Here is a 27098-nt window from a genome sequence, read left to right as displayed (position 1 = left end):
TCTCTTGAGCTGAGGGTCTTTCAGAAACAACCTCCCTACTTCCTAAGGTGGGGGTAAGGTCTGCGTACACTTTACCCTCCCCAGACCCCATATTGTGAGATTTCACTGGGTATGTTGTTGTTGTTGGTAAATTTATAAAAGAGTGTTTTTATTTGTTTTGCAAGGAAATAAAGAGATTGGGGTTTAAATCATAAAAAAAAGGATAGGATGCAAGTTGAAAAAAGAGCACACATTAGGACCCATTTGGCCATAAGAATTATTCACTTTTTTCGGAACTTTTTTTCACTTTTTTCAAAAATTGGTGTTTAGTCGTGAAAATTCCAAATACAATTTGAAGTTATATTTAGAATTTAAAAAATAAGACCAAATTTTTTACTTTTTTCACAACTAAAACAAATATATTTCAACAAAAAAAATATAATTTTAAAAATTATGGTCAAACACAACTCTAACTCCAAAATTAAAAAAAAAATTATTTAAAGCTACTGAGGGTGCAAAATGCCACCGACTCGAAAATAAGAGAAGGAAAAAAGAAAGAGTTACGTACGGAGAAGAGAAGAGACGAGTTAGGTAAGGAGAAGAGAAGAGGAGAGGAAAATACAAAATGATTCATCGCTATCGCTGCTGTGGCGATTTGTTAAGTTTTTAGAAATTGATCTCCCTAAACCTGCCCCCCTCTCTCTCTTCTCAAATCTCAATTGATCCGTTTCTGAGCTGAATTGACAAGAATTTCTAAAACCCCTTCAGGTATGTTTCATTTTGTTGCTTATATTCATTTGGGTTTTCTCTGTCATTTCATTTTAAAAGCATCTTCCATGCTTTACTATTTCTAATTTTTCTCTTCTTACAAGTTGTAAAACATGGATGTTATAATTTTTGCTATCATTCTTTCCAACACGAGTTGGCTTTATGTGCTTGTATTTGTGTGTGTTTTACCTAAGCATTTACAAAAAATCTAACCTTTTGACCAATTCTATGTATCTGTTCAATCCAGCAATTTCTGTAACCTGTTATTCAGATAAAAAGGTTACATAGATATGAAGAATTCTAAGTTAACTAGAAAAACGCTAACTTGTTGATCAAATTTTGGTAATCAGGTGCAAGTTATTTAATTTACTGGAGTTGGGCTAATCAGAAAAAATGGGAGTACCAGCATTTTATAGGTGGTTGGCCGATCGCTACCCGCTATCGATTGTGGATGTGGTAGAGGAAGAGCCTAAAGAGGGCATTGATGGGTTGGATGTTTCAAAGCCAAACCCTAATGGCATGGAGTTTGATAACTTGTACTTGGACATGAATGGCATCATTCATCCTTGTTTTCATCCCGAGGGAAAGGTGAACAAGTCTTTCTTTTTGAATGAATTTATTTGGTATTTGATATACCAAATTCATGCACCATGCACGTGAGAATTTGTTTTCTACAGTTGCTTGGCAAATAGTTTGTTATAGCTTTTCTATGTTATTCTGTTGTGACTATACACTGGAATATAGTTTCTAGGGAAACATGCATGCTTCATGATATGCAGTTGAATAGGTAGTTTGTTTAATAATTATAGCTGCTAGTGAAGCATGCATTAGAGGAGACTGACCTCCTCTGAGTTGGTCCAGCTGGAAAACGGAGGGACCAGTGCTTATATGGCAAGAGACAATGGCTTCTGCACAATTCAATCGGTTGCTTCTTGCTTTAGAAAGATTCTCTTGATGCATGTACCTCCAAAAAAATGCCCAATCCATTATTAAGAGTGAATCCCAAGTGCATCCACAAACTATTATATTACTTGGATAACTACCATACTCATGTCCTATTGTATATGGTATTGGTATATTACTTGGACAACTACCATACTCATGTCCTATTGTATATGGTATTGGTATATTACTTGGACAACTACCATACTCATGTCCTATTTGTATATGGTATTGGTATGTTACTTGGACAACTACCATACTCATGTCCTATTTGTACATGGATGTAGATCCTTGTACAGTCTACTATCCCTGTCGTTACAAGAGTACTCTCCTTGTCCTGTACTTTTCCCAACTAATTAAGATCGTTTAATTGAGTAAACTTTGGACCAGTAAACTGTCATCAAGATTTAATATTTTTTTTTTCTCCTGCCTAGTAGGGTTTAGGATAGGAGAAATATAAAGGGACCTTCTTGTTTCCTCTTTCCTTTTAGAGGGCTTTCATTGTTATTGGAAGATTATTGGCAAAAGTCCACACTTGTGGGATTATACTGGATATGTTGTTGTTGGCAAAAGTCGCTCAAATTCAAAGGACTGGTTCACTTTAATAATTTTCCTTATAGGTGTGGGCTATCATGATTTAGTACACTTTCATTCTTTAAGGTGGAGATTTTTCTAGTTGAAACTCTTTATATGTACTGTAAAGAGTATGAATTATGTGTTTGGGCCTTCTAGAACCTAATGTGTATTAATAACATTTATTGTGATTCTGTTGGCTTATAAATCATGTTGGGTGGTAAATTTGTCTTTCTATTGATTCTTGTTAGCAGTAATAGTTGAAAATGGTTAATTGGATGAAAGGGGTCAAATGAGCCAAATCGAGTGAAGCGCATAGCTATTAGAGCTTAAGCTCGAATTTAGGGAATGAATGGAGGACTCAAGCTTGGCGTGGCTAGATCAACTGTGAGGGAGAGATAGCAAGAAGGCAACTTTATTTGACAAATAAAATCAGTGAAGTAGGGGAAGAACACGAGAAACCAGGGTTCAAATCCCAACAGAAACTAAATTATGCTACGTGCTCTTTTACTATCTACCTAAGCCTTGACAGGTAGAGTTACTTTGTTAACTGTGTTGGTGGGAAGCAACAAGTATGTAGTCGAGGTGCGTGCAAGCTGGCGCATATATAAATTGATTTGGCAATTCCATAATGGAAAATAATACGAGTAACTGGAAACAAGTTAAGTCAGAAAGTAATTCCTATTTGTCAAATCGACAATGAAACCCCACCTTTCTTACCCTAAGTTGCTACACAATTATACAAAAACATGCTAGAGGCAAGAAGATGAGTCTTCATGATTTTCTGTCACCATATGTCTACCAACTCCAAAGTTAATAGTTATTTTTGCATTTGCCAAAAATAACTGTTGTCGAAGGAGGTTACAAGATGGTCTGGAATGAGAGAGAAAGAAGGGAAGATCAGAGACAAATGAAAATGGAGATAGAGAGAAAATTCATTATGGCGAAATCAAAGGTAACGTACAGATGGAATTATATAGGAACCTGGAAGGGAGAGATAAGATGAGAGAAAAGTGAGGCACTGGATTGTGTTGATGGCCAATGCTGAATGGGGAAGGCGAGGAACGAGCAAAAAGCAGCGTTGGGTTGCTCAGGTCTTATGTGCAAGTGGCAAACAATAGCATGTTAAAGGAAAAAAAATCATGGATAAGCCGGAACCTACTGATTTGGGCAACTCAGAGATCATGATCGGCTCAGGGAATGCTTGACTCTTGAGAACTTTAGTCATTTACACCTCTAATGTAAAGTGTGTAAAATGAAGCTAATAAAGGCTTATATCTTTTTTCAGAACATCTGATGGGAGGTTCATGCTTTTGCATTTATGTCTGGAAGTTTGGGTATTGCTAAATTTTTGTGAGAACTTGAGGTATACTGGCAAGTTCCTAGAAAGAGTGACTGTGGACCCTCAATGAGAAGGGATGTCTTGCAGTTACTTGTTTAGCCGTTTGAGGAGCAAAAACTGATACTACAAATTTCAGTAGGCAAGATCAGGTTGGCTGGGTATTTTGCAAATATCTTTTTCTTTATTTCTTATGCAAATATAGTTTGCAATTAATTAAAGGTGTGTTGCAGAAATATTGCAGATAATTAATATAGAAAAAGTTGACAAAGAACGCCAACTTGTTTTATTGGTGGATGACATTTGACCTTTCCCAGGGACGTACAAGAAGGATTTTAGCTTAAGAAAGTTGTGGAATCTATGTCCTGTAAAAAGATGGTTTGAGAATCAGATATAATTCTGGTCAATTGTGCAAATTACTCAGATAGAAGATGAAAGGATTATATATAATATCACATGTTGTATAGATGGATGACTGGGGACGGTGAGGTACTGTCTCCCCTTTTTTTTTTGGATTAAAAGAATTATTAAGTTATCATCATTCATATGCTCTTGGCTTTAGATGTATTGAATCATTTCCATTTTGGTCAAATAGTTACATAAAAATTTACAACGATTGGTTCCAAGACATGCCTAAATAAAATTGTTACTATTATCATACAAATATTAAGTTTTAACAGTCACATCTGAGATGCGTATTTACATTTCGGACATAATGTAGTTTACAGTTACCTAATAACAACAAGAGCTGATTTTCTTAACGCAAAGGTCTATCGAGCGATTAGTGCCTTGTATGACCCAACTATTGGAGCCGTAGAGAACTTCAGCACTAGGAGTATTAACAGATATTTCTTCCATCTTAGACATAAGATGCATCATTTGGAAGTCCCTTGATGCAACTGTGATGTCAGGACCTTTAACCGGTACTATGGGAGGCGGTGGTGTTTGATGAACTCAAACAATGAGATAGTAGTGCATTTGGATTCTGTGGAAATACCCAAAAACTGAGGCTAGTAAAATGGTTTAAATATGAAATGAACAATAAAATATAAGAGACTCGAGAGTTTGGTAATACAAGAAGTGATCGGAGCCTCCTTTCGTAGTAGTTAATTACAACAGAAGCAAGCTTCCCAAAATAAGACTCACTTAAGACACCAAGTATGGTAGGAAGGACTTATGAGCTCCTCGCGTAGTTCAGTCTTCTTCAAAGGGGGGAGTGTGGAGCTCAATCAATAAGTTATGGAGTGAGTACAGTCAATTTGTGAAACTGAAATTGGGGAATGATAATAATATTTAATTTTGGTCAGATATATGGCTGGGAAGTGAAAGTCTTAGATCAAAATTTCATTCTCTGTGTAACTGCTCCACAAACAAGAGTGGAAGTGTATCGGAATTCTACTCCAGCACTGGTTGGCAGTTAAGTTTAAGGAGGGGTGTCAATGATCGGGGAGTTGATGATTTTGCTCAATTGATGCAATTGGTGGACACTGTTCATCTGGAAGAAGATAAGAGAGACTCTTTAATCTGGACAGCAAACAATGATGGTATCTTTACAGTTAATAGTTGTTACAAGCTGCTACAAAATCAACAGGGGTGCTATCAATCAGATTTGCCATGGAAAGCGATATGGAAATCAAGAACACCTATTAGAGTAGCTTGTTTTGGTTGGATTGCAGCAAGGGAATGATACAATAACGGATACGCGGAAACGAGAAATTAAGAAGATAAACAAAAGGAAAAGAAAGATAGATAGATTGACACAAAAATAGGCACAATTAGGCAACCAAGGTTCTTCAATAACCAAGACCTCCTAATTACACTCTAGATAGCACCAACCTCTTTGGATGACCTCTAGGGAATTGAATTCCCAAGCAACCAATCCTCTCACAATCAATAATCAAGAAGAGCCTACCAAAGGCCTCAAAGGATGAGGGTTAGTGTTAAGGTGGACCACCCTACCACCATGCCAAGTAAGCACAAATTTTTGATATAGCCAAGTATCAACCATTTTCAAGCAAAATAAGCTCTTAAGTAGAGCACTAAGAACTTGGCTATCCCAAAAGATCAAGAAATGAGGATATTCTCAGAGAACCAATGATTTCAAGAAACCAAGTTGGCATAAAACACAAATGATCCTCAATTGCAAAATGATACCATTCACACAAAGTGAAGATTTCGCCGGGGTCAAAAGGAAAAGATACCCACATATCACGGGCAAGGCAACAACTAAGCACCCCAATAAGGCCCCACCCAACATCAAATGAACTCTCAACAATAACATGAATGTCATCATATGCAAATAAATAGTAAAGAAAGGTGTCACTTAAAATGACTTCATCTATGGTGTCCTCAAATGTAGCCTCACTATTAGGTTCAAGAACAAAATCTAGCTTGCTACTAGGAGTTTGAACACACAAGGAAGAAGTAGCAATTTGTAAACAAGAATCACCTTCCTTTTCAAAACACTCCTTCCCCATAAATGTATCATCATTTCCCAAAGGAAGATCTCCATCATAGGGAAGAGCGCCATCATGCCATAGTGGATTTTCAAACGCCATGTAGTCCCCAAAAGTGGCTACACTTTCAACATTACAAAACATTCCACTAGTTACTTCACTTGCAATAGTCATGTTAGCATCAAATAAGACATTATCTTTTAAGAGAGAATAATCCATGAACAATGAGGAGTCAAAGCATGTAATTTCATTTTCACAAAGACAAACGTCATCTTTCAACATACTTCCATTCACATGACTGTTTACATGACACACACCACCATCACAATTTTGAGTCTTATCACATGACACTAAGACAAGATCAAGGGACTCATTTTGACATGAAACAAATAAAGATGAGGTGTCACACTCTTTCAAATGACCAACTATATCAAAATCAACATTCACTAGAGGCACATTAAGCACATCACAAGGATCCTCAAGTAGTGAATTATCATTACAAGCAAGTTGATCAACACAAATTTCAACACTAGTTGGTAGTATGTCAAGCTCACAAGATTTTCTAACATGATTACCACATGACAATGTACTACCATTCAAGTCACACGTGTCAACACTAGGTGGACACAAATTGATCTTACAAGAAGAGTCAACTTGGTCATCAAAAGGATCAACTAGTGTATGAGCACGCTTAGCAATTGATAATGCACTATCATTCAAATCACAAGTGCCAACACTAGGTGGACACAAATCAACCTTCCAAGAAGAATCAATTCGGTCATCAATAGGATCAACTAGTGTAGGGGCACTTGCAACAATGACATTATTAATACATGGCAAAGAATCATTAAGCTCACACAAAGACAAGCTACTACTCATACACTCATCACAAACTTGTCCATTTAAAGAGTTGGAAGTATTGAATTTAGCTATTGGACCTTGAAGTTCCCACGAAGAATTTTCTTCACCTTGAGCTATCCATGGCAAGCACACTTGACCAATCGTAGAGATGGTCTTGTCCTCGTTTCCTCCTTTCAAGTACGGGAGTTCTTCACGTGAAGACTCCTTTAGCAAGTCATTTCCTTGAGTACCTATAAAAGAAGTAGAAAGATTAGATTTAATTTGTGGCAACTCTCTCACATCACTCCACACATCCTCTCTTTTTTCCACTCGTGAGTTGCCACTTTGCACTCCCTTACTCCTCTCTATCTTTCCCATCGTTTCATCTAGGTTATCCACTAGGTGTCTCAATTTGATTACCATAGCCATCACATCACTAAGTGTAGGTTCCCCGGGGGAAACTTGAGTTTCCTTCACCGTCATCATCGTACCTACTTAAGAACACTTAAAAACAAGAAAACAACGTTAGTAGTATAAGAAACTCACCACACTCGTGTTTACACTCTTTTGTGCTTGGCTAGCACCACTCAAATGAACTCACACACTCTTGCCTTTTACCACTCAATTGGTTGGGCCCGATGTTGATTCTCGATTGGATTTGGTTGCTTGCAAGGTGCACAATTTCTACTCGAGGTTGGAATGGATTCTTGTTAGACTCGAAGAAAGAGGATGACTCAATTAAAACAAACGCACTTGAATCAAGAAATTAACGATGAAGTTGTAAAACGAGAAAAGAACGAAAAGAATTGGCTTGAAAGAAATGACTCAAGAACTAATTAGCAACTAATAAGGTCGATTACTAGTTGTTAATTAGTTGTAAAAATCAAAGAAAAGAAGTTAGGAAAGAATCAAACCATTTTGACACTTGGAATTTTTTTCGAAAACTCTTCAGTGATTCATGCTTTCCTTCCGCTTCGCGGATGAAAAGCGGATGCTCTCAGACAATCAGACTTTCCTTGCGCTATGCGGACCAAAAGCGGATGAACAGTACTTTTTTTTTTTTTTGAAAAATCAGAAATTTAGACTAAGTATTTCTGATTTTTTTTTGTTGGGCCCACAAACATTTTTTCACAACTTTTGGATCAAATGGCCCTTTGGAGAGTCTTCTTCCTTATGAAGATTTGAAGGTCTTCAAGAACACAAGAACAATTCAAAAATTCAACTACCCTCAAACCAACTCCAAATTAGCTCAAATTTCGGATTTAAGTTCTCTTTGATGTAGAGAACAAAACCCAATAAGTTTCAACCTTCAATTTCAACCGCATCACAAGACCCACTTTTCAAGTTCTTGAGTTCTTTAAAGCTTCAAATACCAAAAATGGTAGATCCTTAAATCCTTGGTCAAATACCTCCAAATTTCGGATTTAGAGTCCTTATCCACTAGAGAACAAACCCCAATCAACTTGAACCTTCAATTCTTCTCCTTCTTCAAACCCACCAATCTTGTTCTTGAAGCTTTGAAGCTCAACAATGGTGGAACACAAACCCTAACTCCTAATAGCTCGAAATGGAAGATTTGGACTCTAGAAACACTAAGAAACTCTAATCTAACACTAGATTCAACAAAATCAACAAGAAAATTCGAGTTTTTTTTTTTTTTGAATTTCGATTTTTTTTTTTGTTGAATCAAAACCCAAGACTAGATTTGATGGAACAAACCTAAACTAAGCTCTAATACCAATTGATACAATAACGGATACGCGGAAGCGTATCTGTTATTGTATCAGGGAAGCTTGTTTAACTCAGGAGAACTTGCAGAAGAAAGGAATCACTCTTTGTAATAGGTGCTACATCTGTGAAGAAGAGGCAGAAATAGTCAATCATCTATTCATTCATTGCAAAGTGGCAAGACAGTGCTGGGAGCTCGTTTTAAATTTACATGGTGTCAAGTGGGCAATGCCTTCCACTGTGAAGAGCCCGTTGGATTCATGGCAACACCAAGGGATGGGTAAAGCTCAAAAGCTAGTTTGGAGAACAATTCCTGTGTATGTTCTGGACAATATGGCTGGAAAGGAACAGGATTTGCTTTCAAGGAAAAAGGCAGTACGTATCCCGGATTAAGAATTGATGCTTAGTAAATTTGTATTTTTGGTGTAAAAGACGAGTTATGGAAAATATGGAGCAATATATGAATTTCCTAGAGAAGATAGGGGGTTTGTAGCTTCCCTGGTATGGCAGGGGCTGTTTTTGTTGTATTTCTGTACCATCTTGGTACCTTTTAATAAAATTTACCTTATCAAAAAAAAAAAAAATTTCTTTTTGCATGATACAAAATAATTTAGCTTCCAAATTCAAGACATTCTCGGAACTTGCTTATTTTTGAATATTAATCAGCTGCGTCAGTGAACTGGACTCAAGGAAATGCTGCACACTGCGTGTACCACATAAGATATAACCAATAATGTTTGCAGGGCAAAGTAAATGATTAATGTGAAAGCATACCGTGGGACAAAGAACCTGTTGGAATTGAAATAAGACAAAATGGGATCTTAGATGAGATTCAGCAGCGAAGTTATAGTGAAACTTATCCTGATTTACGTAAAGCCAGAAATAGGATGGAGGAATTTAAGGCATTTACTCGGTCATTTGTCCATGATAGCTGTACACCAATAACTTTTTACATATAAGCTACCTATGAGGTACTTAACCTTGGGAAGTTCAGTTTTTGAAAAAGATTTGCTGAGTAGATGTGTAGTTGGTGTCACGCCCCAAACCTGGGGAGGCGTGGTTGGCACCCGGTGCTTCACTAGGCCCGAACGTACCAATCTGTAGCTCGTATAACCTGTGTCTCAATGAATAGCTTACGCTAATGAAGCCGTTCTATAAGCGTGGTATCGTAACTTAGGCTAACTTAGGCCGACAAGGCCATACACTAAAATGTCTGTGAACAACAATTAACTTAACCAAACCCTCAGGGGTTGGCCTGGTGGTAATTGGCTTGAGCCTTGGGGTGCTCCCTTTCAAGGTCTCAAGTTCGAAACCCACTGGGTGCAAACAATTTCTGAGAGCCATCGGACTGGTAAAACCCTGAATTACCCGTGGTGCACTTGCGGGAAACTCCTTGCCGAGGGCCTGTGCACCCCCGGGATTAGTCGGGGCTCAAAGAGACCCGGACACCCGGTGCTTAATCAAAAAAAATAAATAATCACCTTAACCAAAGCGGGATCATCCCGTCATATATAACATAAGTATCGCTATGCGGGCTGACAAGGCCGCCATACTAACACTACTGGACATACATGATACGTCTACAAGCCTCTATAGAGTGACAACTGTACTATGGTCAGGACAGGGCCCCGGCCTACCCATTATCTGTGTATGCACAAAACTCTGGACGTGGTCACTCCGAATGACATGGAGCTTACCACACTAGCTGGTACTCGACAAATTTACTGGTGTGGTCCCTTCGGCTGTCTATCTGAACCTGCGGGCATGAACACAGCGTCCCCGGCAAAGGGACGTCAGTACGAAATAATGTACCGAGTATGTAAGGTAACTGAAACTGATACTGAACTAAGGTACAAGATAAACTAAAGAGTCAATAAAGAATCTGGCTATACTTACTTGCTTGTGTCATCTAACAGCTACACAACATAATATCAAACTACTTAGCCTCATGTATGGCATCTAGACATGTGTAAATAGCCCCGAAGGCAAGTGCATAGCCCCGAAGGCAAGTGCATAGCCCCGAAGGCAATTTGTATATGTATAGCCCTGAAGGCAATCTGTATCTGTATAGCCCCAAAGGCAAGAGCGATCTGTATAGGCCCGAAGGCAAGCGCACATCTGTATAGCCCTGAAGGCAACTATATAGTCAATAGCCTCGAAGGCAACATGTGAATAGAGAGCCCTGTAGGCAAGTGCTATGAACTCTACAATCATCTTTTCTATCTACTAACTATATAAGCAACCATGCTAGTCTGAAGGTAAACTCCCGACAAGGGAAACTACTATGAACCTATCAAGAACAATATAGAGATGAGATCTTTGTGGAGGCACTTCTTTGTGCTTTTATTGAGGACTCGCTCGGTTGAGGATTCATGCCAAAACAAAGAAAGAGAATAGCCTTTACATACCTTTAACGCCAACCTCCAACTACTGTGTGAACAATCTTCTCTACGCTGAGATATACAGGGAACATAACGATACTGGTGTCAAGCAACAAATGACACAAAAATCATACATTGAGCGAACCAAAGGGGGATGGATGATGAATGCCTACTAATGAGAGAATTAAAAAGTTATCAAAGAAAAACAAAGAAAATAAAAATCTTTTTGAAATTTTCCAACTTTTTCTATTTTTTTTTGCGACACGAAGACTCAAGCTAATTGAAAAATCCTAAGGCATATACTAGTTATCATCCGCAACCTCAAAATGTTGTTACAAATCTAGGGACGTATTACCCACCCCACACTTAAAATCATGCAATGCCTTCCGTGCATATAGATGGAAAAATTAAAAACAAGTAAGGTATACTCCCTGGGGCCCACTAGGGCCTAGTCATCCTCATCAAAATCATCAGCCTTGCCATCCTCGGGCTCGGCTGCCATCTCAGCATTGCCATATGCGACTCCACCTCCTCAGCAACGGCGATGTCGATCTCCATCAAGTCTAACGAGTTCACATCCTCATCAGCCGACAGCCTGGACTCCTCACCCACAAGAGCCCGAGAGTATGGAGTGTGAGGAACCTCAGCAAATGCACCAGAGAAGTCCACATCAAATTTCTCGCCCGCGCAAATTGCCATCTTGTATATTAGGGCCAATAAAGTAGATTGGCCCGCTCTTTCTTCGGACAGGGTCAACTGCTGTTTCTTGCTGAGCTCAGGTGCTTTGACATTCGAAATGTCAAGCACCTCATCTGGTGCTACTAAGACCCTGTCATGTGGCCTCTGCAAGTTCTCATTAAGGCGAAGTATGTATGATGTGAGGGTGTTTCCGAAAGTCAGTCTCGGAGGTATACACTCACGAACTTTTTTCATCTCTTGCATCATCAAGTGCCCTATGTTGACGGGCTGTCCCGTCATCAAGAAGAAAACAATGCGCACTCTTTTGTTGCACTTCAGAATAGTGCTCCAATGGCAAGATGCGGTAGTTCAAGAGACGCAGCCAAACTCTGGCTTCTTGGCAGAAATTGCTCATCCTTAAGAACTTGTGTTGCCTATACTTGCCCGCATAATGGGCCCAGGAAGCTTTCGAATCAGGGCCGCACAATGTCTCTCGAATGGCCTTGTAATCAGGCCGTTTGATGAACTCCTCCAATGGCTCGGTGGGATAACCAGGGACCCCAAGATTTGCACACAATGTGGTTGCTGAGATCGGCACCCCCTCTCCCCTCAAGTAAACACTCTTCGGCCATGTACCGTCTCGAGAGAACCGGATGTTAGCTTAAAATTCAAGTACCAGATCAATGTTGCACGACCGAGTGATTCAAAGACTTTCACCCACCTCATCTCCACCAGCTTGTTGTAAACATTTCTGAACTTACGCTCTAGAGTGGATGTGTTTATGGCCCGCTCATGCATGTACCTGAATGCGGGTTTGAATTGTGCATACCAATCCTCTGCTATCGGTATTAGATCCGGCAAAGGTCTCCCAGGTGGAGGTCAAGGAATAGGTGCACCCGGATGCTTATCCCCCGAAGTGGACTTTACTGATTTCTTTGCTATCGAGGGTTTAGCTCTAGCTCTTTTCGTGCCCTGAGAGGTGGAGGTGGCAACCGATTTTCCTTTACATTTGGTGTTAACCATTTTGCCTGCAAAACAACACAATACCAAACAATGAATTCAATTTCAATCCCAACGGGGTCGTGAAAATTCTTTTTCTTGTTTTCAAGTTTAGATTGTGTGGCCGTTTTTCAGATTCCTACTTTTCGGGCCCTATCCATGGTTACTATTTAACGTTAAAGTTCCATTGGGGTTGAACCGACCCCACACATACTTCAAACTATACTATCAAGATTATCAAGAACAGAATCTTGATAGAACCGGCTCTAATACCACTTGATAACACAAAGGATGGGAGTCCCAAAACTAGAGTATGAATTAAAATAAACGCGGAAGCAAGACTAGGAAATGAATTGAAAAGACCGAACAAGAATTACAAGATAGGGGAAATTCAAGAAAATATTTCCATGAACTTCTAAGAACGCAAGTTCTAAAGGTTTGACAAGATCCAATAACCAATTCGTTGTTACTTGGATTATGTCAAATCCGTAGAACTTGCGATCTTGGAATTTCTTGGAACTATTTGCTTAAAGTTTCCCTATCTTGTAATTCTTGTTCGGTCTTTTCAATTCATTTCCTAGTCTTGCTTTCGCGTTATTTTAGAGAAAAATCATCATTTCACCCCTAAACTTGGCAGCAAAACTCACTTTAGCAACTAAACTTTACTGATAATTATTTACCTCCCTATTCTTGTCGATAATGTATTAAATATCCCCCCAAGTAGAGAGAGTGTACTCACCTTCCTGGAAGCAAGTGAGAAGGAATTTTTTTTTAAAAAATTGATAAAATAATACACATGTCATCTTTTTAATGGGCAATACTTAATTAATACTCTTAATATTTTTTTCTTGATATATTAGTATTTGTTTTTAATTATATGAATTTTTTATTTTGAGACAAATAAAATACGTGGATCCCACTTTTCCTTTTAAGTTTTTTATTTCTCTTCTCTGTATTTATGGTCTACTCCATTGCCACTCGCTTTCTTCCTCACCCCCAGTACGCCTCCCTTTCTTCCTCGCTCCAACCCCTCCCTTTCTTCTTCCAATTTTTCTCTACTTATAACAATCTTTCTAGAATTGCAAGATTTTCATTGTTTTAGCTCAAAGAAACATTCCAATTCTTGAAAACAAATTCCTCTTCGGCTATGATGACCTGAAAAATGTTGTCACCGGAAAAAGCTCCGTTCGTCGGAAACAAGAATTTCGACACTGGAAAAGTCAGAATTTTCTCAAGTGATGTTGGTGGGTATATTAATGGTATACTCGCCGCAAAAACCTTTGACCCATTTTGAAATATTCTGTACATTTGTACGATCTGAAGTGACATACTTAAAAAAAACTGCTACATTTTGAAATATTCGAACTGGGTTTTCATGATTTGGTCAGAAAAGTTTTGGGTATTGAGAAAGATTGAATTTTTCAACTTGGGTATTGAAAAAGATTGAATTTTTCAACTTGGGTATTGAAAAAGATTGAATTTTTTATGATTGAGATGTGAAAATGACATTAAAAATGATAACAGGGAAAAAATCAGCCATGAGTGCAGTTACCATGGATGGAAAGAAAAAGAAAGTAAGTAGGGAAGACGGAAGAAGAAGGGGAAAACTAAATAAATTAATAAAAATAAAAATGATTAAAAAATTGGTCGATTTTTTTTTTGGTGAACTTGAAAGTCGAAACAATGGGGATTGGGGAAGAAGGAGAGGGATAGGAGTGTGAGGGGTGGGGGGTTTAGAAGGAGGAGAACAGCCGAAAGGGATAGGGGCTATGGGCCCATTTTTTTTTTTTTAATTATTGTTTAATAAAATAATAAAATAGGGAAAGAATGAAGAAGAAAGAGAAAAACTAAATAAATAAAAATACAAACAACAACAACCCAGTGAAATCCCACATCGTGGGGTCTGGGGAGGGTAAAGTGTACGTAGACCTGACGTGGACTAAATAAATAAAAAAAATTAAAAAAAATTTAATGACGTGGACCTATCACCGGGCGAGTGGTGAACAACACCCACCTCTCAACTAGTATGGGCCACGTAAGGTGCAAAATAATTCACGTATAAGTTGTTTAGGGGGTAAATAATTATCAGTAAAGTTTAGTTGCTAAAGTGAGTTTTGCTGCCAAGTTTAGGGGCGAAATGATGTCTTTTCTCTTTATTTTAATTCATACTCTAGTTTTGGGACTCCCATCCTTTGCACATTATCTGGTCCCAATTAGCATTTTGATAATTTGTTGCAATTTCTAAGTATATTTCCCCATTTATTTGCTGTTTTTTCCTTTAGTTGGGCACTACCTATGTATCAAGTTTTTTGTTCGCCTTGCAGCCTGCACCAACAACGTATGATGACGTATTCAAATCAATTTTTGACTACATTGACCATCTTTTCTCATTAGTCCGTCCAAGAAAACTCCTCTATATGGCTATTGGTAAGTTGTGACCATTGATGTTGCATATCTTTACAACTTCAATCTTTAAAGTTTTAATTTTATTATGTATTTCTTAGATGGAGTGGCTCCTAGAGCTAAGATGAATCAGCAGAGAACCAGGCGTTTCAGAGCTGCTAAAGATGCTGCTGAATCTGTATCATTTTTCTTTTTCTATGTGGTTTAACATTGTAATTGTATGCATCTCATTCAATTTTTTCATGACAGGAAGCTGAAGAAAAAAGGCTGAGAGAAGAGTTTGAGATGGAGGCTACTAGTTTAGTGCATCCAGGAAAGCCTGAGACCTCTGATTCAAATGTTATTACTCCTGGTACTCCATTTATGGGAGTACTATCAGTAGCTCTTCAATATTATATACAATCGAGGTTGAATAAAAATGCTGGCTGGCGGTTTACCAAGGTTGTTCCAGTATAATCTACTTAAATTATCTTGCTTTAGTATAGTCTTTTAGGATCGGAGGACTCCTCCTGTGGAGTAACTTTGTGGTTCTTTTCGAATACAATTCTGATTTTCAGGATACCCTGTCTCTCCTAACTTATTTATTGGGTTGCATTGGGTGATTATTTGAAGGTTATCCTCTCTGATGCTAATGTTCCTGGTGAGGGTGAACACAAAGTTATGTCCTACATCCGCTTGCAACGTAACCTTCCTGGCTTCAACCCGAATACCCGCCACTGTCTATATGGTCTAGTGAGTGAAAGAGTTATACTATTGATAACATCTTATTATCTTAAATTCTGTTAATCCTTTCTATTTTTTTTTTCGGTATAAGAAATATGTTTTTGACATATAGCCTGTTTGGCCAAGGTTATTTTTCTCCAAAAGTACTTATTTTTTTCAATAAGTGCTTATTTTAAAAAAAGTGAGGAGTTTGGCCAAGCTTTTGAGAGAAAATAAGTGCTTTTGGGGAGTAGCAGAAACAGTTTTTCAGAAGCTAAAAAAATAGCTTCTGCCCAAAAGCACTTTTGAGAGAAATATATTAGAAGCACTTTTTAAAAGCTTGGCCAAACACAAATTATTGCTCAAAAGTGCTTTTTAAATTAATTGGCCAAATACAAACTGCTTTTCGCCAAAAGTACTTTTTTTATAAGCACGTTTGAAAACAACACTTTTCAAAATAAGCTGATTTTAGAAGCTTGGCCAAACAGGCTAATAATCTCGGTTAATCCTTGCTAGTTTGCTTTCAACCAGTGTTTCCTCATTTTCTTGAGTTTGTCTTGATCATGTCATGTCTTAATTTCTTCATAGTTATCCAATTTACTTTGTTTAGGATGCGGATCTTATTATGCTGTCTCTGGCTACTCATGAAGTCCATTTTTCAATATTGAGGGAGGTCAGTAGCTACTACTACCCAGTGGCCGTGCAATCAAATTAGTTTGTTTCTTCAAAAACTGAAAGTCTGATCTTGCGTTTTTACCCTTTACCAATAATAAAAAAAAAAAAAAACTGAAAGTCTGATCTTCTGTACAGGTGATTACTCTACCAGGTCAGCAGGAGAAGTGTTTTGCCTGTGGTCAGGTTGGACATCTTGCAGCTGTTTGTCGCGGTACAAATGGAAACCAAGGCGTAGATGGAAAGACTGTGAATGACACACCTATTCACAAGAAGAAATATCAGGTCCAGAAATTGCTGCCTCTTCTTTAATTTCCAATTTGAAGTATCGTTTATTGGCTAATACTTTGGTCCATCTTGTTGATACCTCTTTGTCCCATTCGCAGTTTCTCAACATCTGGGTGCTGCGAGAGTATTTGCAATATGATTTGGAGATTTACAATCCTCCATTTCAGATAGACTTTGAAAGGGTGGTGGATGATTTTGTTTTTTTGTGTTTTTTTGTTGGCAACGATTTTCTTCCTCATATGCCAACACTGGAGATTCGAGAGGTATGCAGTTATCCTGATATAAGCCTTTTCTTCTAGGTTAAATTTCTGGTAATAATGAGCTTTCTTTATATGGGTATTATGCTCTGATTGTTAAATTTCTGGTGATAACGAGCTTTCTCTCTACGGATATTGTACTCTGATCGTTATAGAATCTTGGGCATGTTAAAGTTCTTTTTCTGTGTAATAACATTGCAACTGCTATTCCTTCCTTCTGTCCAATTGCTATGCAGCTGCTGGTCATTCTACTTACTCTGTTAATGTTTCCTTAATCCTGTATACTTTTCTAGGGTGCCATCAATCTGCTGATGTTCATCTATAGAAGGGACTTTACAACAATGGGTGGTTATCTTACAGATGCGGGTGAGGTAATTTTTTTTAATTACAATGCAACACTTCAAATTTCTCATGAGGAATCAAGTTATATGTGATGTAGTGCAGCATGCTTGTATAATATTAGATGTTTTTATTGTTCAGTCAGATGAAATTTTATCTTGTTATAACTACTTTCTAGTGCAAGTACTGCTTGATAGTTCAATTATTTCAGATAATTTAGTTCATTTTATTTTCTGAAGGTCATGAAACGACACCATTTGCATAACCTATATCGGTAGTATGTTATTTCTCTGCTTTGTAAAATGTCCACGGTTAACTGGTTAAAGTAATGCCTGGGGAAAAAGAAATTTGGGTTGGTTTAGGAGCTATTAACACTTCTGAAGATCCATTAGACCTTTTTATTTGCATGAGCAGGTGGTAATGGTCAAATGTTAGACCTTTGTCTTTCTTGCTCTCGATCTTCTTTCAACTGAGGTGGTAAAGTGGAAAATAGTTTGCTTTTCTATATGATCATATTATCCCCACCGAGTTCATTATGGTACTGGAAGATTGATCTAAGTGTGCTAATGCGTCCGTCAAAGTTGAACTTTAAGATTTGCATCCATAGAAGATATCGTTTGTTCTTAGTAAAAGTCAGTGACCTTCTAGGTGGCATTATAATAATGTCTTGTCTTCTATTCCCATGGTCTACACCTCTACCTGACTAGCCATTATAAACCACGTACTTTCCTCAAGCTTAATTTTACACACAATTGTTACCTTCTCAAAAAAAAAAAAAATTGTGTAATTTTTTTTTTTTTTTTTTGGATTAAGAATTGAATGTAAAACAACTAAAGACATTACAGGACAGCTCATCAGGTAATATATCTGATAGTTCTTATGTTTCATTTGCTTCTAGATATCACCAGTTTGATTCAAGGAATTTGCTTCATTTTATGAGACATGGTTGCTTGAATTTTAGAAGCTAATATATATATATATATATAATATATATATATATATACACTAGATGGCAGCACGGGCCCAACACTTTAGATTATAGTGCATCTATATGTATGTAGTTGTCTTTGAATAGTGATTATATATATATACACTATATATTATGTTCAAAACACGATTAATATAACATTGTAGTTTGTGCTCCGTATCTAAAACTTTATTATATTAGTGTTTGCTACGAATACAAAGTCTGCACGTTTTTTTTTTGACATTGTTTGTTTTTTTAATATGGGGTTCACTTTTTTTTTTATATTGCTTGATTTTGTTAATATGGGGTCCACTTTTTTTTCCCCGTGAGTTTGGAGATAGTGGGTTCCGCTTTTTTTACTTTTTTTTTTAATGTTCAAAACACAATTAATATAACATTGTAGTTTGTGCTCCGTATCTAAAATTTTATTATATTAGTGTTTGCTATGAATACAAAGTCTGCACGTTTTTTTTTTTTTACATTGTTTGTTTTTTTAATATGGGATTCACTTTTTTTTTATATTGCTTGATTTTGTTAATATGGGGTCCACTTTTTTTTTTCTCCTTGAGTTTGGAGATGGTGGGTTCTACTTTTTTTACTTTTTTTTTTTTTTAATATTGGTTGGTTTGTGTTTAATATGGGGACCACACATTTTTTTTTTTAATATTTGTTGGTTTGTGTTTAATATGTGGGCTCACAATTAACATTATAGTTTGTGCTCCGTATCTAAAACTTTATTATTAGTGTTTGCTACGAATACAAAGTCTTTTTACTTTTTTTTTTTAATGTTCAAAACACGATTAATATAACATTGTAGTTTGTGTTCCGTATATAAAATTTTATTATATTAGTGTTTGCTACGAATACAAAGTCTGCACGTTTTTTTTTTTTTTTTGACATTGTTTGTTTTTTTAATATGGGATTCACTTTTTTTTATATTGCTTGATTTTGTTAATATGGGGTCTACTTTTTTTTTCCCCTTGAGTTTGGAGATGGTGGGTTCCACTTATTTTACTTTTTTTTTTTTTTTAATATTGGTTGGTTTGTGTTTAATATGTGGGCCCACAATTAACATTGCAGTTTGTGCTTCGTAGCTAAAACTATATTATATTAGTGTTTGCTACGAATACAAAGTCTGCACGTTTTTTTTTTGACATTGTTTGTTTTTTTAATATGGGATTCACTTTTTTTTTATATTGCTTGATTTTGTTAATATGGGGCTCACTTTTTTTTCCCTGTGAGTTTGGAGATGGCGGGTTCCACCTTTTTTACTTTTTTTTTTTAATGTTCAAAACATGATTAATATAACATTATAGTTTGTGCTCCGTATCTAAAACTTTATTATATTAGTGTTTGCTACGAATACAAAGTCTGCACGTTTTTTTTTGACATTGTTTGTTTTTTTTAATATGGGATTCACTTTTTTTTATATTGCTTGAATTTGTTAATATGGGGTTCACTTTTTTTTTCTCCGTGAAATTGGAGATGGTGGGTTCCACTTTTGACATTGTTTTTTTTTTTTTTTTAATATGGGATTCACCTTTTTTTATATTGCTTGATTTTGTTAATATGAGGTTCATTTTTTTTTCTCCGTGAATTTGGAGATGGTGGGTTCCACTTTATTTTTTTTTATTTTTATTTTTTTTTAAATATTGGATGGTTTGTGTTTAATATGTGGGCCCACAATTTTTTTGGGCCCACAAACGGACGACGAAAAAGTGCACCATCCGGTGCTTCTAATAAACACGATTAATATAACATTATAGTTTGTGCTCCGTATCTAAAACTTTATTATATTAGTGTTTGCTACGAATACAAAGTCTGCACATTTTTTTTTTTTTGACATTTTTGTTTTTTTAATATGGGATTCACTTTTTTTTATATTGCTTGATTTTGTTAATATGGGGTCCACTTTTTTTTTCTTCGTGAAATTGGAGATGGTGGGTTCCACTTTTGACATTGTTTTTTTTAATATGGGATTAACTTTTTTTTTATATTGCTTGATTTTGTTAATATGGGGTCCACTTTTTTTTTCTTCGTGAATTTGGAGATGGTGGGTTCCACTTTATTATTATTATTGTTATTTTTTTTTTAATATTGGATGGTTTGTGTTTAATATGTGGGACCACACTTTTTTTGGGCCCACAAACGGACGACGAAAAAGTGCACCATCCGGTGCTTCTAATATAGTAGAAACTAGTTGCGGGAGGCCCGTGCTAAGCCCGGGCCCAACCTCAAAATAGTAAAATAATAGTTTGAAATGTATAATAACAAAATATTTATATAATTTTAGTTTAGTGTCTTTACCCAAATCAACCTAATAATCTTATAAGAATATTATTAAATAATAATTCAAGCACATACATAAAGTAAAAGATTTTTAAATGTGGCTCCAAAGTTGTCTAAATTATATCAACCACAAAAAGTTACTGCTACATTATATCCGTCTCAAATTATATGTCGCGTTATTTTTGCACACCCATTAAGAAAATATTAATTGGAGGAGTTTTACGCTTAATTATTTTTAAGATATAATATCTCTTCATTGAATATTTACTCTATTTACATGTTATATCTCCATAATTGAGGTGTTTTGTAGTCTTTAAGAACAATTACTATTAAGCGTAAAATTAAAAAGAAGTTGTGATAACTTGAAAATGACAAGTAATTTAAAAATAACTATTTTACCAATCTCGACAAATAATTTGAGACGAAAAGAGTACCAATTACTACGGTCAAAAATATTTTAAAGGGATTAAAATCTACGTCATTTTTTTAAATCCAAAATTTTCAATGACCGTCTCTCCATTCCCTAAAAAGTTGACTATCTATCAAATGGAAGAGTGCGATAATGCCCTTATTTTGGGGTGATTTTTTTATTTTGCCCATCAAAATAAAAGTATTTAACTTTTGTCCTTCGCCTAAAATCTCTGGGTTCTGGGTTCGAATCCCTGCTCAGGCGAAAATTAAAAAAACAATTCGCTAAGCAGAGGTTGCCTACAAACTCTGCCCCATCGGGCATAGTTTTCCTGCAAAACTCTACCTTCAAAACTTTGCCTTATAGCAAAATTTTACCTTCAGGCAGAATTCTGCCTTAAGGCAGAGTTTTGAAGGTGATCGATTTCTAGTTTTTGTCGTAAACCTAATTGGTTATTTCCAACTACGTAAATCAATAGTTCAAACCACGCTCAATGGTGGGGCATTTTCCATTTTTATAGGAACTTCTGTACCAGAAATAATGGTATCTCCAATTAGAGCCCCTCTGGGATGTAAAATATATCTCTTCTCACCATCCCCATAGTGTATGAGACAAATAGGCAGAGTTTCGCAGGCAAAACTCTACCTTGCGAATCCAAGTTCTACCTAGATTTTTTTTTTTTTAAGTTACCGAGCTGGGATTCAAACTCGAAATCTAAAAGTTTTAGGCGAAAGGCAAAAATTAAAGACCAATAATTTGAGATTAAAGACCAGTGCATTTGAAGGGCACTCCGCACAAAAAACAAATTGAAGACACAATAATCAATGAGCTTTTGGCCAGGTGGGAACGCCGTTGAATTTGAGCCTTACAAAACGTCTCAAAATGTGCCTTTATTTACTAAATTAGATTGTGGCAACTGAAGCAATAAAGAACTAAACAAGAGGCAACTTAATAAAAGAGGGATTCAAAGGTGTAAAAGTTGAACAACACGTGTAACTCCTTCAGGGCTAGTAAATGACAAAAATAGCCCTGTGAGGACTACAAAAAACTATCATTCCCTCTTATATATATATACTAGACGGCCTATGCCCGTGCTGCGCACGGGCCCAACACTTCGGATTATAGTGCATCTATATATATGTAGTTGTCTTTGAATAGTGATTATATATATTATGTTCAAAACACGATTAATATAACATTGTAGTTTGTGTTCCGTATTTAAAATCTTATTATATTAATGTTTGTTACGAATACAAAATCGGCAAATTTATTAATATTTTTTAAAAGAGAAGACTTGTTTAAAAGGAAACTATTTTCCTTTTTACTAAATTTTGATTTGGATAATTCTAATTCAAATTGTTAAATTAATTTTACATGTTTAAAACGAAACAAAGTAGAAATTGATTTTCTATTTAAACGAAGAAATACTATTTTTTTTTTGATATTGCTTGATTTTGTTAATATGGGGTCCACTTTTTTTTACAGTGAGTTTGGAGTTGGTGGCTTCCAATTTTTTTTTTTAATTATATTGCTTGATGTTGTTTAGTATGTGGTCCACCCTTTATGGGGTGCATCCTTTTTTTTGTTGGATATTATTAGTTTGTACTATTTTTATGCATATAATATATATACATATATTATGTTCAAAATACGATTAATATAACATTGTAGTTTGTGCTCCGTATCTAAAACTTATTATATTAGTGTTTGCTACGAATACAAAGCCAGCATTTTTTTTTTTAACATTATATTTTTTTTAATATGGGGTTCACTTTTTTTTTTTTTGGATATTGCTTGATTTTGATAATATAGGGTGCACTTTTTTTTTTTCCCATGAGTTCGGAGATGGTGAGTTCCATTTTTTTTCTTCCTTTTTTTTTATTGCTCGGTGTTATTTAGTATGGGGCTTATCCTTTTTTTTTAAGGGACGACGGACGACGAAGCATGGGTCTAAACCCATGCTTTATATAGTTTCTTTTTATTTTTTATTTTTTTATATTGCTTGGTGTTGTTTAGTATGGGGCCCACCCTTTTGGACATTATTAGTTTGCACTATTTTTATGCATATAATATATATATATATACTATGTTCAAAACACGATTGATATAACATTGTAATTTATGCTCCGCATCTAAAATTTTATTATATTAGTGTTTGCTATGAATATAAAGTCTGCACTTTTTTTTTGACATTGTTTATTTTTTTAATATGGGATTCACTTTTTTTAATATGGGATTCACGTAGCAAACGCACGTGGCAATGAATCCATCATTATTGACTTAATGAAATACTTTGGAAATTACATGAATATTGTTTGATTTTTTAATACTGGGTGCACTTTTTTTTGGACATTATTAATTTGCACTATTTTTATGTGTATATATATATATATTACTACTAATATAACATTGTAGTTTGTGTTCCGTATTTAAAACTTTATTATATTAGTGTTTGCTACGAATACGCACGTGGCAATGAATCCATCATTATTGACTTAATGAGATACTTTGAAAATTACATGAATATTGTTTAATTTTTTAATATGGGGTGCACTTTTTTTTTTGACATTATTAATTTGCACTATTTTTTTAATATTAGTTGTTGTTTAATATATATGGGGCCCATAATGTTTTTTATGGGGCCCATCAACGGACGACGAAAGTGCCCCAAACTCGTGCTTCTAATAAGTAGTAATATATATATATATATATATATATATATATATATATATATATATATATATATATATAAGGTCTTATTATGTAGTCATACAAGACACGGCTAGCTTTGAGAGCTTGTTTCCTTTTCGCGATAGCTAGGTAAGTTTGGTTTCTCTGGGTTGCCCGTTATATAATCGGACCTGATTATTGACATGCCCTGATGAGCAAGCTCTTAATTTAGTCAAGCTTATTTTGGAAGGTGAGAAAGCCTATGTTTTGGTTTAGTAATGTGACCATCCATTCACAGGTTTTTTTGGATAGAGTAGAACATTTTATTCAGGCGGCAGCAGTTTATGAAGATCAAATCTTTCAAAAGAGAGCTCGGATACAGCAGGTGATCTCTTCAATTCCTTTTTGAAAATTGTGGCACAGACAATGACACAGAAAATTCAATGAAGAAGAGAAATTTAAGCCTCTTTCTGATTCCAGAACCATGTTTATAGTGCTGTAAGATATTTATTTGTCAGGAATATCAAATATTGTTTTTCTTTTTTTAGTTATGCTCCTTTTTTTAGAAATCCAGATAGGTTTTTAATGTATCTGACTAGTCTATTTTTTTTTTTTGGGGAGCTCACGCCTCAGTGTAACCAGCATTTGAGTTTTATCAATTTGCAGTTGAAATGATGTCTTAGTGATTTTTAGTTATTTATATGCTTTTTCTTTCTTGCTGCCTCTTTCAGAAAATTCATACTTAGGTTTTCCATCAATTTCACTAAACTTTTTCGCACTGAATTGCTTTACTGATTTTTTCCAAGTCACTGCACCTTTGTTATGCTGTATCTTGGAATGTACTTGCAATTGACACTAGTTACTTTACCAAGTTTCTGTGATGCAATAGTCTGTTTGTTTTTTATTGGCTCTAAAAGTTATATCTTTGGTAGCAAAGCATGGTTATTGTTGAACATGATGTACATCTGCTTTACTCATCATGTTCATTGTTATTGTTATCGTTATCATTGTTATTGTTCGCATTCTTGTTGTTTCATTATTGTTATTATATATAATTTTATATTTTATATTTTTCTGATTCTTTTTCTCATTGCAGTCGATAGAAAATAATGAAAGGACAAGAAATGAGGTTAATGCTCAGCTACAGCCTCCGGCGGAGGACAAGGTGCTTTGTTTCTCTTAAATGCTACACTTCTTGACACTAGAGAAGTTTATTGAAGTGATTAAGCGGAAGTCTGAGTCCGCTTGATTTTGGATATCAGTACTTTGTTCCAAAATGAATAACAGAGTCCGGCGATGAGCTCCAAACTGTCTAATTATGGGTTGCACATCAATTAGATTTTTCCAAAAGTGAAGAGTATACATGTTTATAGCTATATTAAAGTACTGTAGATTGGATTTCTGAACAATTACCAATATTAATTACTTCTCCTGTCCATACCGTGCTGGCCCACAAAATTATAATTCCCTCATTAGCTCCATTTATTCTAAACACCCATATTCCACTTTTCTCTTAGGCCATAAGTTTTGTTTTGAGAGGGTAACAGTTAGTATATATTAGCAAAACAGTACATGGGTTGTACTGAAACCGTATTTACAAGTGAGCAAAAGGAAAAAGGAGAATATATCAGACCAATCCTCTATCCTAACAAGAACCTAAAATGTTAAGGATAGAAATGTTATCAACTGTAACAGTCTGGGAGCACCAAAAACATAAAAGTAGCACACAGTTCAGTTTGATCTTCTGCACTGTGTTGCCACTGTCCTCAAAATGATTAAGAAAAACTAACAGAATATTTTTTTCCAGCACTGGCCATCCACAAACACTTTACTCGAAAACTTCTTTTTTTTTAAGTCCAGCAAGGTGGTAAACATAAAATAAAAAATCAGAAAGAGAAATGAGACTCTTATTTTGATCGAATTTTCAGAAAAAATTAGAAAACTTAACCACCTTGATTCCCATACTTGAGAGCATTTTTTTTTACACTTGCATTTCCATCTAGTCCCATCGGAATAACTATTTAATCACAACTAATTAGTAATTTGCCTATATGGATCCTCTGTGTCTATTGTGTTTTGTTCTAACTTCTAAGTTAAATATCGAATGGTTTGAGAGATTTTAGGTCTTTAATATGATTTTAACACCTGCACTTCTATGACATTAATATTGTTGAATGGTGTGTTTACCTTTACCTGATCAAAGTAAAAAATATTATTGAATAGTGTGTTTATACTTGAGAAAAAAGGAAGAATAATATTTAAAATCTTAAATTTGACGTGGAACCCCTGAAGCAACAGAATGTACTAAAATAGAGGAGAAATAAATGAAGAAAGCAAAAATGTGCTCGGTAGAGTAACCCTATGGAGGTCAGAAATCTTACTGAAAAATACGCCCAATATATACCTTGGCCAATAAAAATTATGCGCAATATGATTTGAGTTTGCGTCCTATTTTTGTTGCTTCTAATGCTCAACTCATTATGAGAGAGTAAGAGTTGTATGTTACTGGATTTTGAAAGTAGAACTATATTTCTGAACATCATATCATATTACTGTCAGAAAGAAAGTTTGATTGCATGCATGCCTGCATATGTAGAATAAATGCAATTTCATTTCATAAATGCCATCAAATGTCTATTACCTTTTAGGTGAAGCTAGGAGAGCCTGGATACAAGGAAAGGTATTATTCCGAGAAATTTGGTGTATCAACTGCAGAGCGTATTCATGAAGTCAGACAAGATGTAGTAAGTTCCATTATAGAATGTTGTTGAACTCTTATTATCCTCCTCTCATAATCTCTTCATATTATATTCAGGTGGATTACTTGTCTCTCTACGTCTGGGTAGTATTCCCTCTGTTTCATTTTATATGCCCGTGTTTGATTGTGCACGGAGTTTAAGAAACAAAGACTTTTGGCATATACCAAAAGTAAAATGTATGGTTTTTAACATGCCATGATATTTCCATGGCTATACCAAAAATATCCTTAAAAGTTAAACATGCGTTAAACATGCCATGATATGTCTATGGCTATATGAGCATATCATTATGGGTAAAGTAGGAAGTTTAAAGTTAAATAGTTTCCAAATATAGGAAGGTTCTATCTTTTCTGCAGGGGTGCCAACTGCCATATAAAATGGAGCATTGCAAACAAACTAAAAGGGAAAGAGTGCCATGTAGAATGGAATAGAGTGTATGAGAAAAGAATTGCTAACTTTCACTCTGGCATATGATCAGTAGAGTGCTGTTGGCTCTAAACCTAATGCCTGTAATCACATACCATCATCTCTGGTCCTAGCTATAAAGTCAGGCGACAATCAGATGCCATTTCTAAATTCAAGTTGAAACTACTTTGTCAATATTCAGCTTCGGGAAAGTGACGTCTGGTTTAACTTCTTTCTGGAATTTTGTATTGCATG

At 35.7% G+C, this 27098-nt stretch overlaps 1 protein-coding gene and 1 long non-coding RNA gene across 3 annotated transcripts in view; both read left to right on the top strand.

Annotated features, from left to right (window-relative positions):
* The first annotated feature begins 502 nt into the window (after positions 1–502).
* Positions 503–27098, top strand: part of LOC132616202 (5'-3' exoribonuclease 4) — a 50875-nt gene continuing 24279 nt past the window's right edge. For both annotated transcript variants that reach the window (XM_060330814.1, XM_060330812.1), the window contains exons 1-13: positions 503–747; positions 1098–1335; positions 15008–15110; positions 15188–15264; positions 15336–15527; positions 15699–15818; positions 16399–16461; positions 16599–16745; positions 16847–17011; positions 17299–17376; positions 23978–24064; positions 24776–24844; positions 26328–26423. In XM_060330814.1, the coding sequence (XP_060186797.1) occupies positions 1141–1335; positions 15008–15110; positions 15188–15264; positions 15336–15527; positions 15699–15818; positions 16399–16461; positions 16599–16745; positions 16847–17011; positions 17299–17376; positions 23978–24064; positions 24776–24844; positions 26328–26423 (1392 nt within the window). In that variant the 5' untranslated portion in view covers positions 503–747; positions 1098–1140. The remainder of the gene's footprint in view (positions 748–1097; positions 1336–15007; positions 15111–15187; positions 15265–15335; positions 15528–15698; positions 15819–16398; positions 16462–16598; positions 16746–16846; positions 17012–17298; positions 17377–23977; positions 24065–24775; positions 24845–26327; positions 26424–27098) is intronic.
* LOC132616203 (uncharacterized) lies at positions 1351–9207 on the top strand. Its single transcript, XR_009573044.1, has 2 exons — positions 1351–3753; positions 3835–9207. It is a non-coding gene; the product is annotated as an uncharacterized LOC132616203 (long non-coding RNA).

The sequence above is a fragment of the Lycium barbarum genome, chromosome 10, assembly GCF_019175385.1.
Source record: "Lycium barbarum isolate Lr01 chromosome 10, ASM1917538v2, whole genome shotgun sequence".
In the NCBI taxonomy this organism is placed as follows: domain Eukaryota; kingdom Viridiplantae; phylum Streptophyta; class Magnoliopsida; order Solanales; family Solanaceae; genus Lycium; species Lycium barbarum.
This window is presented reverse-complemented; position numbering and strand designations above follow the sequence as displayed.